Source organism: Haliotis cracherodii, unplaced genomic scaffold (genome assembly GCF_022045235.1).
Source record: "Haliotis cracherodii isolate W230 unplaced genomic scaffold, xgHalCrac1.p SCAF_8, whole genome shotgun sequence".
NCBI lineage: Eukaryota > Metazoa > Mollusca > Gastropoda > Lepetellida > Haliotidae > Haliotis > Haliotis cracherodii.
The window spans coordinates 17,972,904-17,986,760 of record NW_027266341.1 but is presented as its reverse complement, the minus strand read 5'-3'; the positions used below and the strand labels follow the sequence as shown (position 1 = coordinate 17,986,760).

The window sequence follows — 13,857 nt, the reverse complement described above, 5'->3', positions numbered from 1 at the left end:
TGATGACTCCCTGAATAGAATCCAACCTTGGCAATGTCAGACAAAGTCCTTTTTATGAACAGGTTAAGTTTGGTATTTCAGGTATATTCTCACGATCCTAACATCAATTATCTTCTCTCCTAGTACCCATTATGATATCTCTCCCTCTTTTGGGTGCGATCGTTCGGCCACTGTGATTATCTGTGTAGCCCAGCAACATCTATTGGGAACAACTCACAAGAAACTTCCCTCTAAAAAATATTGTCATCCAATTTACAATGTCTTAACTGATTTTATATACAGGTGAGCTACAGTGCCTTGGCACTGTTCTTTTAGTTTTAACCTAGCAGAACAGTCTTAGCTCTATAACAATAATACACATTTCTTTGAAAAGTTATGGGGTCTTCATGCCTTGAGTGTTGTAAGTCTATGATAAAGTCTGCAGTTTCCATTGGTCACATCAACTACATCTGTTTTATTACACGAGGGCATAGATTTTAGGGCTGGAATGAGTCCAGATGGCCTACCCTGTACCGAACCTCCTATTACCTGAGCCTGGGTACCAACTGTAGGTCTCAAGTTGGATTAAAAATGTTTAATTGGGAATTGTTTTACTGGAGCCATGACAAAAAGTATTTAGATATGTAAAAAACGATCTGATCATGCGCACACAACGATCTGATCATACTTACACTGAAGTTAACTGAAGCTTTGTCTTTACTCAAACATATAAAAGTCAGAAGGAATGTGTGCATAGTCAGAAGAAAATTTGAGAACATTTGCGAATTGTACTGGTGTAACCATGGAATTTTATTGTTATCATTGAACAATATATATCACATGACTAGCCAGGGGTCCGGGTAGTCCTGTGGGTACCCGGGTCCTACTCAGGACCCACCCAACCCAAGTACCCGAGTCCCCTGTCCCAGCAATAATAGATCTGTCCACTTAACACCTGGTAACACAGGACACTCCCTATCTAAGCTGACAATCATCACAGTCTATCAGTCAGCCGTTCAAGTTATACAGGTTCACGTTCCTGTCATGTTTGATGGGGATGTTTAGAGAATCACATGGGTTCCATTTCCTATGAGAAATCAGCAACTGGCCCATCAATAAACTATACCCAAGTAGTCCTGGGTGATAAAACAGACCCCTCATGGCAATCAGCCCATCTGATCAGCTGAAATAATGGATATTTCATTGCTGCCCACTGGGTATCTAACAGATAGCATCCGTCAAACATAGCCAATCAACATTCAAATATTTGTATTGGAGAATAACACCAGATATTGTTTGGGGACCTGGGCGATATGTGATTGTGCTCCCTTTTAACAACTTATGAAGCATCTAGATGAAACGGGTAACTGGTTGTGGTTTTGCTAGATTGACTTATTACCTGGGGTGTGTTGTACAAAGTGATCTTAGCGCTAAGGTGATCATGACTTAAGACAGTCGTAGCGCTAAGGTTGTTTTGAACAACAGTACCCTGGAGACCAAATGACAAGAATCAGATAATTCATGTTTACATTATACATGCAGTGACAAAAGAATTAATAACATGTTGATTTAATAACAGATGAATGATTTGGGGTATCATAGGATGTTTTCAACGTAGAGCTAGGTTACATGTAGATTTTGGTATCACATGGCCTAGGATCGAACCACCGACCTTCCGCTCTCCAGACACTCTATCCACTCTATCCACTAGACCACGGAGACGGTCCCTCCTATAAGAAACAGGCGGTGGGGTAGCCTGATGGTTAAGCATTTGCTTTACCGAAGACCTGGGTTGGATTCCCCACATTGGTACAATATGTGTCTTCCAATGCAGGAATATTGCTAAAAGTGGCATAAAACACTACTCACTCACTCCTATATGAAACAACACACTGTGACATTGAGTGAAACACTTTTCAAAACAGTTCAAACACACTCTTTAGAAGTAAACAATGCCTTGTGGCACTGTGTCAATAAACAATTTACTGACGTGACACCAGTGCAGTTTCGAATTGCATAAAATACAGTTTCTCAGGCACTGTGATGTACCGTATTCGACGTAATAAGCACCAAGGGCGCTCTCAAAATTAGAAATAGGGGGCACTTATTAGAATATTATTTTCGTGGAAAAAAACCCAGAGTCTAAAGATAAATTTCAAGGTTTATGCTGACAGCCTAAAATGTTTATGTACGACAAATATATTTTTCCAGAATTTAATTGCCGATAATTAAGGGTGCATATAACACAAGTGCGTATGATACGCGAATAAATGTCCTCTGTACATTGATCAATCGGAAGGGGAGCTAATTGGGATTGTTCACTAGCCAATATCTCAGCAAATGCCACCTTTGGCACTTATTAGAGCGGAGCGCTTATTACGTCGAATACGGTAACCGGAATAGTGTTCAAAGTGACCGATTTTGTCTATAGTAAAGACCTATTGTATTTTTTTTTTTTAAATTCAAAATGATTTACAAAATACAGCCAATTAAGATTTCTTTGAGGTCATGGACAAATGGATGTTTACCATTCCAGGACCTGTCAACATTTTTCAAGTGTTTATTTTACGAGACATCCAATGTTTTTGTCCTGCTTGAAGGAGGTGACACTAAGTATGAGCACATATCATCACAACCACAGCAAGTAGATGCTGTTCTTAGTACAGCTTTAAATACATTTAATTAATATGTTCAACTAATCAAGTTGTAAATTATGATTGCTGTTCAGCTAAGTTTTAAGATGTGAGATTTACCGATCTTGAGTTCTGGGTATTAAAAGTAACAGAATTTTCAGATTAATCCCTTAACGTGGTGTATCAAAGCCATGTTTAAACATATCCGACTGATCTTAAAGGAGTCTCATTAAAGGACCTATTATTTTCCTTCAGATTGGGCCTCTTAAACATGTTAAGTCATATCCAGGAACTTTAAATGTTCATGATTAAAGTTGTAAATCTGGAGTGGGGATTAACAATCAGCAGGATTTGATGGTGAATACCTGATTAATCACAGTTCAGTGTTAGTGCTGTAAGTGTGTAATCGTGTCAAGTTAGATAATCATGTTCCTGTTGAATACTGCAGATTCGGAAATAGGAAAATGTGTACTGCAGTCGTGTAGAAATCTTTTGTCTGGGTGAGATATGACTCTCTACAGACAAGCACTGTATTCCAGGCAATATTCGGCCCCAAGTCAGCAGCACATTTAGGTACAAATTCCCAAACTCGACTAATCATTTGGGCGTGCGTGCATGTGTGCGAAACTGAGTGTGTGTGTTACTGCACATAAAACTCTGTGGGTCCATAATTGTAAATGTGCGTAACTGTGTGTGTAACTGCATGCATGACTGTGTAACTAGGCTGGCCTGTAAATAACCAATCCAGTGATTGACATTATGAGCAACGGTCCATGCAGTCATGCCAATACCCAAATCACTGCTACTGGTTATCTGATTCATGAAGTCAGCTCTTACAGCCAGCACAGGTTGCCAGGGACCAATTCTAACCCAGAATCTCCACGAGTTCCCAATTTAGTCACCTCAAAACAACTAGCAATGGGGTGCTGGGGACACTTTCTACTCCGGGTCCCCATGGGGACAATACATGCTGTCATTACTACAACTAATATTAGGGGTTTGTAGAGGTGTTTTATACAATGTTTGAAAACAATGTTAAAATACAATTTTAAATACAATGTTAAATCAATGTTAAACTACAGTGTTAAAATACAATGTTACAGCCAATGTTAAAATACAATGTTACAGTCAATGTTAAAATACAATGTTAAACTACAATGTTAAAATACAATGTTACAGTCAATGTTAAAATACAATGTTAAATACAATGTTAAATCAATTTTAAAATACAATGTTAAATACAATGTTAAACTACAATGTTAAACTACAATTTTAAAGTCAATGTTAGAATACAATGTTAAATACAATGTTAAATCAATGTTATAATACAATATTAAATACAGTGTTAAACTACAATGTTAAAATACAATGCTGTTTCAGATCAGACCATCTTGGAAGCAATAGCGGAGGAATCCAGCTTCTTCAGCTACCATCCAGAGGTGAGTACAGCCAATATGTCTTGCAGTGGGTGGGAGGGAGTGGATTATCTCAAAAAGTGATGTAGATCACAATGGATATGCATAAAGAATATGTCACACAGTTGGAGAGACAACATTAAGAGTAGGAAAGATCAGGTCAGAGTTTTACAGCACACCATGGTGGGAATCCTGGAGCACCTAGCCTCACCCCAGCTGAGCCAGAGAGGTAAGTCACACCCTAATTCCAGGGTGGCATGATATCTGTCTCCTAATGCTCTCAATGCTACTGTCGAACCCAGTCGACAGGCTCATAGCCAAGGATCACCCCCAAATGAAATTCGCAATAATACTGTTTTACAAGTAGGTTTTGCATATCATTTATTTTTATTGTGATATGCATAAATTCTCACCTTCAAAATATCAAAACTTTCAGTAGTTTATTTACCTCAAAAAGAAAACATCATGAGTTAAGAAAGTATCGACCAAATTTAACGGCACACAACTACCAGAAAAGGCAATTTTTGACTTTTGCCACTTCACGTTGAGCTGCATGCAGTCCGATATTTTCTTTATATTTTTATCACTTTTCACACTTGATCATTATTTTTTGTTACCCGATGATAAGAAAACACTCAAGTTACTAAATTTCATAATTTAGCAACTTTCGGTATGATTAATCATAAACAAAAACAACCTAAACATCGTCAATTCTGAATGGCGTTTCTTGTCTCAAATTCACGACCTTGTCAAGAACATTTCCGGGGGTCCAGCCCCATGTAACAACAGAACAGAGAATAGCACAGGCCGGCTACCACTCATTTCACACTGATGTATAGCTAAGTTGAGGTGTATGTTCCGCTAGTGTTCGCGTGTCAGACTTCGTCCTGGGGGACTTGTTGAGCCACGTGATCAAGTCCACACTGACAAGCTATGTACTTCCCTCTTTCACGCCTGACTCCAGTGGGAGCCGTGAGTTTTATTGGTGGATGGATGTTTTTTCCATGTGTTGCTGACTGTGGGTCAGTATGTCAAATAGTGCATCAGACGCAACAGACGTATGCAGTATGTTGCTGGCATGTCGAGTTACACAGTTCATTAGGTTATAAATTAAAGATGTTCGTGTCAAATGAATATGGATAAATTATTCTCAGGGAACATCAATTAAATTGTGAACAAATAATATAGATTTGATAAAAAGAGTAAGTTATGATCGAATGACACGTAGAATTAGTCTTTTTATCCAGTAAATCAATGACACTTTCAGGCAATTTGTGATGTGGCTGAATAAAACTTTCAGTCATTTTGCAACATGTCTGAATTTGGACATTGACTTTGACACGTTTACATACAGATTTGAAATTTATATAAATGATTTTCAGTTTGTAAGAAAAACATGAAAGAAATTGTACATTTCAGTTTTGTCTGCACCTTATTGAAATATTTTGACTCTCTTAGGGTTGGATTGGTTCTGCAAAGCGATCTTCAGCACTAAGATGATCATAACTCTTAAAATTTAACATACACTTACGGTAGTCGTAGGGCTAAGATCATCATAACTGCCATACTTTAACATGAGTTTCTGATAGTCGTAGAGCTAAGATGATCGTAATGCTCATATATTAACATAGGCTTACGATAATCATAGTGCAAGGATGATCGTAACTCCCATACTTAAACATATGCTAACGATAGGCGTAGCATTAATATCGCTTTGTGGAAAGGAGTACTGATTATAAACCTAAGACATGAAACGAACTATGGTATTAGGCTTTGAAAAAATTGAAAGAAGTGTTAATATTTGGATGGGATCACATTTCTAGCTCGATTAATTTTATTCTCTGTTACAATGTAACATTTCCTATTCATTCTATACAGCATTCATATAGACAAGTACCCAGATGTACATCAGTCATGATGGGTCTGAAACAGTCTATAGACTAGAATATAATACCGGAAAGTCATAACTTCTTGGAGCCCACACAGGGAATCAATGTGGATCAGGGGAAGATTATAAAGCTCCACTTATCCCTGTTCAGACACAAATAGATTTATTGTGATGAACTGAGCTTGATGTTATTGTGTAATTGGCTCTGAGTGGGCCATTAATGGAAGACACAGTGGATTTTGTGTATGTGTGTGAATAAAAATGAGGGACTTAAGACGGGAGGGGCAAACGAATTCAAAGGGAAACTATTTATGAGATTGTATTAACATAGAACATGATCATTATTCTTATGGTGAATAGTTTATGATATATTTGAGGCCATTTACCCATGACCCTTCATGTTTGGGTATATTACACTGTTGATGTGGTACTTTTGAGAAATAACAGTCACCATTAATCAGGTTTCAGTGTTTGTGATTTATTTGTTTCGTTAGCATGTGTGATTATCAGGCTGTGTAGAAATAAGAGTAGGTTTTAATTGGAATTTTATTAATGAATACACAATGCTTTTTGAAAGTGGTCAAATGTAACAAACGTTATATTTGGGACTACACTTTCTTGGTAAAGTACAAATTCGGGTACTTTTTGGGTTGAGAATTGAACCCACGCTCTGTTTCCGTATGAGTGTCTATAATACACAATAAACAAGCCAGAAGGCACGACATGCCTCACTTCTAATCTCTCTACTTTCATAGTTTATGTTCAGAAAGTAAAAGGACCACCATAAAGTAGTGATGTGAAATCAGTGTGTTTCCAATGACGACATGTTCAAACTCAGTAAATGTTTGAACAAAAAGCCATTTTTAAAATATTTTTTTTTATTCATTTTATTTTTTATTGGAAGGTTTCAGGGTAGCTTCAGACTATTAATCAGAACAACTGGCCTATATCTGTACATGTTATTATGCTATACAAATTGATCCAGTAGGCAGAATAAAAAAACTGTAAATAACTTTGTGTCACTTGTTGAAAACTAGTTTTATAAATTAAAATAATAAGATTAAATCGTGGACTAAAAACTACAAATAATTATCTTTTAAAAAATTGAATAAATAATGTTTTTTGAGTTGCTTTTCATCAACATCCCCATCTTGGCCACTCTGTTTCAGGAATTAATAGAACCAATGTTTGAAAATATGTATCTATATTATGTCATTATTGCAAGTGTTGTGTAATTCATATGCTTGTTAGATATTTTTTCTTTATTCATAAAAGATCTCATTTATCTTGGGAACTACAAATCATTTTTGTTGGTGTTATTTAGGTTTAGATATTTGTGGAAGACCTCACAGTCAAGCAATTAGATGTCATTTTTAGAAACAGTTCATATTTGTCACAATTTCTTTGTCACTCTTGGTTTACAATTTCCTATAATTGACCTGATTCTATGGCACTACTCATGTTGACGTGTATCTGTCGTAATGCCTTTCAAGCAGTGACATGCATACCTCATCTATTTCATGCTGTGTACAGCATTGTTAAATGTGAGTTTGGACATGGGTCTTTGAACACACATACATTCAGTGTTAAAGTGTTATCGGCCTTATGTTATTTACAAACAGCACACACTCATTTATTTCAAGAATAGGAGATTGTGTTTGTCATGAGAGACCAAGAGGTGACAGGCTGACGCCTGTAGATATATCGTGTACACACACCTTTGTTGATCCTTGGAAATTACAAATTAATATCTAATCTGTAACTTTCTTTTATCAGAAATGAAAATAATTGTAGCCAAAAGCATAAATTGTAAGGTAGTTGTATTTCTGTTGTTATTTGTAATCTTATTATCTCATTATTGTTGGGGAGCATGACAAACTAATGATGAAAGAAATTCCTTCAGGTTAGCCTGCCACTCAATACGATAGGTGGGATTAACAATAGCACTGTGGTTGTCATTCCTGAAATATGAAAGTTTCCAATTGGCCGATACCCTGGTAGCTACATTCTTCTTCTTCTTCTTCTTCTTGAAGATTCTTATCCTCCCCCTCTTCCTCCTCCTCCCTCTTCTCTTACTTCTTCTTCCACTTCTTCTGCTTCTTCTTTTACTACTTCTTCTCCCCCTCTTCTCCTCCTTCATCTTCTTCCTCTCCTCCTCCTTCTACTACTTCTTCTTCTACTACTTCACCTCCTCCTTCTACTACTTCTTCTTCTGCTACTTCTCCTCCTCCTCCTTCTACTTCTTATTCTCCTTCTCCTTCTTCTATACAGATTAAAATAAAAAATGCAGCCAAGAGGGTTTGGGTGATCCTGGCAGTCAGGCTGGTTGGGCTCCTCATCAGCTCAGGGTCCTTGCCCCCTAAACACATAGCCCAGACATTGAATGGGACACTCTCAGGAAGCGCTGTCAAACCCACCCTGAACTTTTTGGAGAATGTGAAGGCTGCCCAACACTGCAGCCTTCTGCATTACATAATTGTACCCCAAACGTTGCTCACAATATTGATCACTGGATTGTCAGGTCCAGACTCAAGTATCAATAAACAAGCCTTAATAATACTGTGATCAAATTAACATGATTAATGAAACAAAGGTTGGCCATAATAAGATCTGCTTACCAACAAGTAAGAATTTAAAGAAACATATACTCATCTCTGAAGGAATGTTTTATTACTGTCATTAGTTCATGAACAGGAGACCACCTCCATGGTCTACTGGTAGTGGGTCTGCCCAGAGAGCGGAAGGTCCAGGGTTCGATCCCCGGACGCGTCATACCAAAAGACTTTAAAAGATGGTATTTGTTGTTACCCTGTCTGGTGCTCGGCATAAAGGGGCTAAAACAAGGACTGATCGGCTCGGAGTCAGTATACTGTACCTGAGTGGGGCATTCATATTAAACTGCGGCATGGTATCTCAGTGGGTTAGCACTATAAATCACACACGTGCATGTGTAAGAGTGAATATTATCCTACCCTATTTTTTATCCCGGGGATGAAATACTCTAGTGTCAGGATGATTCTCCCTAGTGAATTTGAACCCATACCAGTGTGTTTAATCCTGTCAGCATATATATACCCCCGACATTACCCTTAATTTGGACATAACCTATCCCAGATTTCCCACACTAAGGTAGGATACTATACTCTAGAGTAAAACCTCCCCAGGGATAATATTTAGGTAGGATAGTATCCATGCATACACATGCACATCGCTATATAAGTGCAATAATCTTGGAAGCGACGCTAAATCCCATTTCACCTCACCTCATGAACAGGAACATTATCTAAGTACTGATGTCTTCATTAATGTCACATGTTGAAATGTACCAATCAGTATTCAGAGTGGATATTTCAATTTCCAAACAAAGAAATGCCCTTTGTGACCGTATGGTAAGGTATAAAACTGTCAGGTAGGACCATTTGTCATGGAACTGATTAGATTGCCCATTGTTGTGGCCTCAAACCTAGATCTCTATAAACAACACTAGTGAAACGAAATCAACAATACCAGGTGTCAATGCCTATTGTAGTGAGGTGGTCTGTGGCGTCCTGTCACACAAGGTGTGTGTTGGGGCCAACTCAAGTGGAAGGAGTTACAGGCAGGTGTCCGTCACGATGGGACACTAAGTTGTCTGTGTCGGTCGGCTCTGTGTTTCTGTTCCCAAGGAATGTCATAATAGTAGTCACATCTTTGGGTGTACACAGACTTAGTTTTTCCTTTTCTATATATATGAAATGGATTTTTGAGAATTGAGGGAATTGGAGAATAATGATGGAAAACAGATCAGTACGTCAAGTTTCAGACCCATGAAGATCTGGGTTAGAACAGGTCTTCAATTACCTGGCTTTCCGTAACAGGCAACTATGCTCATTGTAAGAGGCGACTAAGGGGATCAGGCTCGATGACGTGGTTGATGTATGCCATCATATCCCAATTGTGTAGATAGATGCTCATGATATCAATCACTGGATTGTTGAGTCCAGACTCAATTATTTACAGGCCGCAATAGTATAGCTGGAATATTGCTGAGTGTAGCATTAAACAATGAACAAACAAACAAAGTTTCTAGAGGGAACATATAAATCACTTATGACAAAAGAGTTACCAAGAAATTGTGATCAGTGTTAAATTAATATTTGAAGAAGTGCGATTCAGTTTAAATGCCATTTTAAGAAAGTTTGTTTCATTTGTGAAAATAAGAACTTTTAAAGTTAAAACTTAACAAATAACAAGCACGCTTTGTTTAACCCCCTTTAAAGCACCCACATGGCAGTAGGAGGTGACTAAATGGGATTGGATGGTCAGCCTCTGTCACTTGTCATTGTACCCCAAAGACATTGGACGTAGTATGCTCATAACATCCTCCACTGCTTTGTGAGGTCTATACATTATTTATTTAAGGTCACTGTTATACTGCTTACCATGGTGCAAAATAATAAACAAATAAAAATAAAATGAGCATTATTCTGTATGTTACAGGTGAAGCATGACCAGAGTCTAGTCATGGTGATGATGTTTGACTTCCAGACCCGGAAGTTCCAGCATCGCTCCCCCTTCCCAGATGAGGAACTGGACGAGGTGTGCTTGGAGGTGGAACGTGCAATACTCGACTTCAAGATCAAGCTGAATGCCTGTCTGGCCCGACATCGCATCAAGGCCAGAGCGCCCTCTATAGAGTTCCTGCTGCCAGAACAGGTTCGCCAGCAGGAGGAGAACAATAAGTTCCAGATGCCAGTTTACATGTGGGTCAACCATCACAAGACAAAGTGAGTTAACATGTTTACATGTGGGTCAACCATCATAAAACAAAGTGAGTGAACGTGTTTACATGTGGGTCAGCCATCACAAGACAAAGTGAGTTAACGTGTTTACATGTGGGTCAACCATCACAAAACAAAGTGAGTTAACGTGTTTACATGTGGGTCAACCATCACAAGACAAAGTGAGTTAACGTGTTTACATGTGGGTCAACCATCACAAGACAAAGTGAGTTAACGTGTTTACATGTGGGTCAACCATCACAAAACAAAGTGAGTTAACATGTTTACATGTGGGTCAACCATCACAAGACAAAGTGAGTTAACATGTTTACATGTGGGTCAACCATCACAAAACAAAGTGAGTTAACGTGTTTACATGTGGGTCAACCATCACAAAACAAAGTGAGTTAACATGTTTACATGTGGGTCAACCATCACAAAACAAAGTGAGTTAACGTGTTTACATGTGGGTCAACCATCACAAAACAAAGTGAGTTAACATGTTTACATGTGGGTCAACCATCTAAAAACAAAGTGAGTTAACATGTTTACATGTGGGTCAACCATCACAAAACAAAGTGAGTTAACATGTTTACATGTGGGTCAACCATCACAAAACAAAGTGAGTTAACATGTTTACATGTGGGTCAACCATCACAAAACAAAGTGAGTTAACGTGTTTACATGTGGGTCAACCATCACAAAACAAAGTGAGTTAACATGTTTACATGTGGGTCAACCATCACAAAACAAAGTGAGTTAACATGTTTACATGTGGGTCCACCATCACAAGACAAAGTGAGTTAACGTGTGAGTTAACCCTGATCCCATGTTAACATAATGGACTGTTCCATTGCATGGCGTATGTCCAGGGACTGCAGTAATCATGTACTCAGGGTTCACTTACAGCATGCATTTTGACTTTTCTTCTCTTGTTTAACATAGACTTTCAACATATGACTCTGCCATTGCTTTACCATGGCTTTCAGAAATGGAAATGTATGTCCAAATACCTGCTGACACTTTTCACAAATGACATACCATGTTCGACGTAATAAGCGCCCAGAGCGCTCTCAAAATTAGAAATAGGCGGCTCTTATTAGAATAGTATTTTGGTGAAAAAAAACAGAGTTGAAAGATAAATTTTGTGGTTTATGCTGACAGCCTGAAATGTTTATATATATATATACGACAGATATATTTTTCCAGAATTTAATTGCCCATAATTAAGGTTGCATATAACACACAAGTGCGTATTATACACGAATAAATAAGCCTTATGTACATTGATCAATCGGAAGTGGTGCTAATTGGGATTGTTCACTAGCCAATATATTAACAAATATTGCCGTGGGCGTTTCTTAGTGCGGACGCTTATTACGTCGAATACGGTAATTTAATCCACATGCTATCAAACGATGTGGCTGATATGCCATCTGTTTGTCCCCAGTTTGGCGGACGTGATCCACAGATTGAAGGAGGAGGGCCATGAGCAGGTGTCCTGTTCCGTGCTGGATTTGAAGGAGAAGAAGTTTGTGGTGGACCACCACTGTCCAGACATGCTTGTGTTCGCTCCTGATGCTGCTCAATATCTCCATGGCCATCCGCTGGTGACGTCAGGTCATATTGTCATGCAGGTGGGTGTTGTCAGGTCATATTGTCATGCAGGTGGGTGTTGTCAGGTCATATTGTCATGCAGGTAGGTGTCATCAGGTCATATTGTCATGCAGGTAGGTGTCGTCAGGTCTTACTATCATGCAGGTAGGTGTCGTCAGGTCATATTGTCATGCAGGTAGATGTCGTCAGGTCTAACTGTCATGCAGGTAGGTGTCATCAGGTCATATTGTCATGCAGGTAGGTGTCGTCAGGTCATATTGTCATGCAGGTAGATGTCGTCAGGTCATATTGTCATGCAGGTAGGTGTCTTCAGGTCATATTGTCATGCAGGTAGGTGTCTTCAGGTCATATTGTCATGCAGGTAGGTATTGTCATGCAGGTAGGTGTCGTCAGGTCATATTGTCATGCAGTTAGGTGTCGTCAGGTCAGATTGTCATGCAGGTAGGTGTCGTCAGGTCATATTGTCATGCAGGTAGGTGTCATCAGGTCATATTGTCATGCAGGTAGGTGTTGTCAGGTCAGATTGTCATGCAGGTAGGTGTCGTGAGGTCAGATTGTCATGCAGGTAGTTGTTGTCAGGTCAGATTGTCATGCAGGTAGGTGTTGTCAGGTCAGATTGTCATGCAGGTAGGTGTTGTCAGGTCAGATCGTCATGCAGGTAGATGTTGTCAGGTCTTACTGTCATGCAGGTAGGTGTCACCAGATCATATTGTCACATTAGTAGATGTCATCAGATCATATTGTCAAGATGCTAGATGTCATCAGGTCATATTGTCAAGATGCTAGATGTCATCAGGTCATATTGTCAAGATGCTAGATGTCATCAGGTCATATTGTCAAGATGCTAGATGTCATCAGGTCATATTGTCAAGATGCTAGATGTCATCAGGTCATATTGTCACATTAGTAGATGTCATCAGGTCATATTGTAGCAATGGTACGTATGTCATCAGGTCTTACTATCATGAAGAATGGTCCACATGTCAAGACTGAGTCTATGTAGATTAGTGGCTGTAGGTATCCCAGCTCCTTGCATCACGGTCGTCATGCGCCTTTGATCACCTCTCCATGTAGATACTGGTAGATCTCAAGGTGATTATCTAGCATCCAGAGACTAATTGTCATGGAGGTGTCAACCTGGACCGTTACGATGCTTAATTATAGATGGTGATCACGTCAGTGTCTTTACCTTGTGGTTGATAGTGACAGAGCATGCAGCAGAGGTTTTAATTACTCACATATTGTCATTAAATATACACATGGCCATCAGTGTCGGCTTGATTGAGGCTGTTGGGGGTATCCCCCCGGCTCGTGGTGCATCGAGATCAGATGGCACCGATGGGATGATTATTTCATGACCATGTCAGCTTGATTACAGCTATATCAGATTGAACCTTATGATGTATGTTTGATGATACTGTTTTGGAACCATGATGCCACTTGGTTTACGTAGTTCAAATCGATGGAGATGTTCGGCTTTAGCTTCATAATTTCAGTGTTGGATGAAAGTAGTATTTTCTCGAAAACAACAGCAGATGCTTATATAGTTAAGTCTTAAAATAATC

The 13,857-nt window shown here is 38.9% G+C and overlaps 1 protein-coding gene across 3 annotated transcripts in view; it reads left to right on the top strand.

Annotated features, from left to right (window-relative positions):
* Nucleotides 1-13,857, top strand: part of LOC139450161 (putative methyltransferase NSUN7) — a 63,393-nt gene that overhangs the window by 33,398 nt on the left and 16,138 nt on the right. For all 3 annotated transcript variants that reach the window (XM_071231836.1, XM_071231835.1, XM_071231834.1), the window contains exons 3-5: nt 3,993-4,051; nt 10,395-10,681; nt 12,126-12,312. In XM_071231836.1, the coding sequence (XP_071087937.1) occupies nt 3,993-4,051; nt 10,395-10,681; nt 12,126-12,312 (533 nt within the window). The remainder of the gene's footprint in view (nt 1-3,992; nt 4,052-10,394; nt 10,682-12,125; nt 12,313-13,857) is intronic.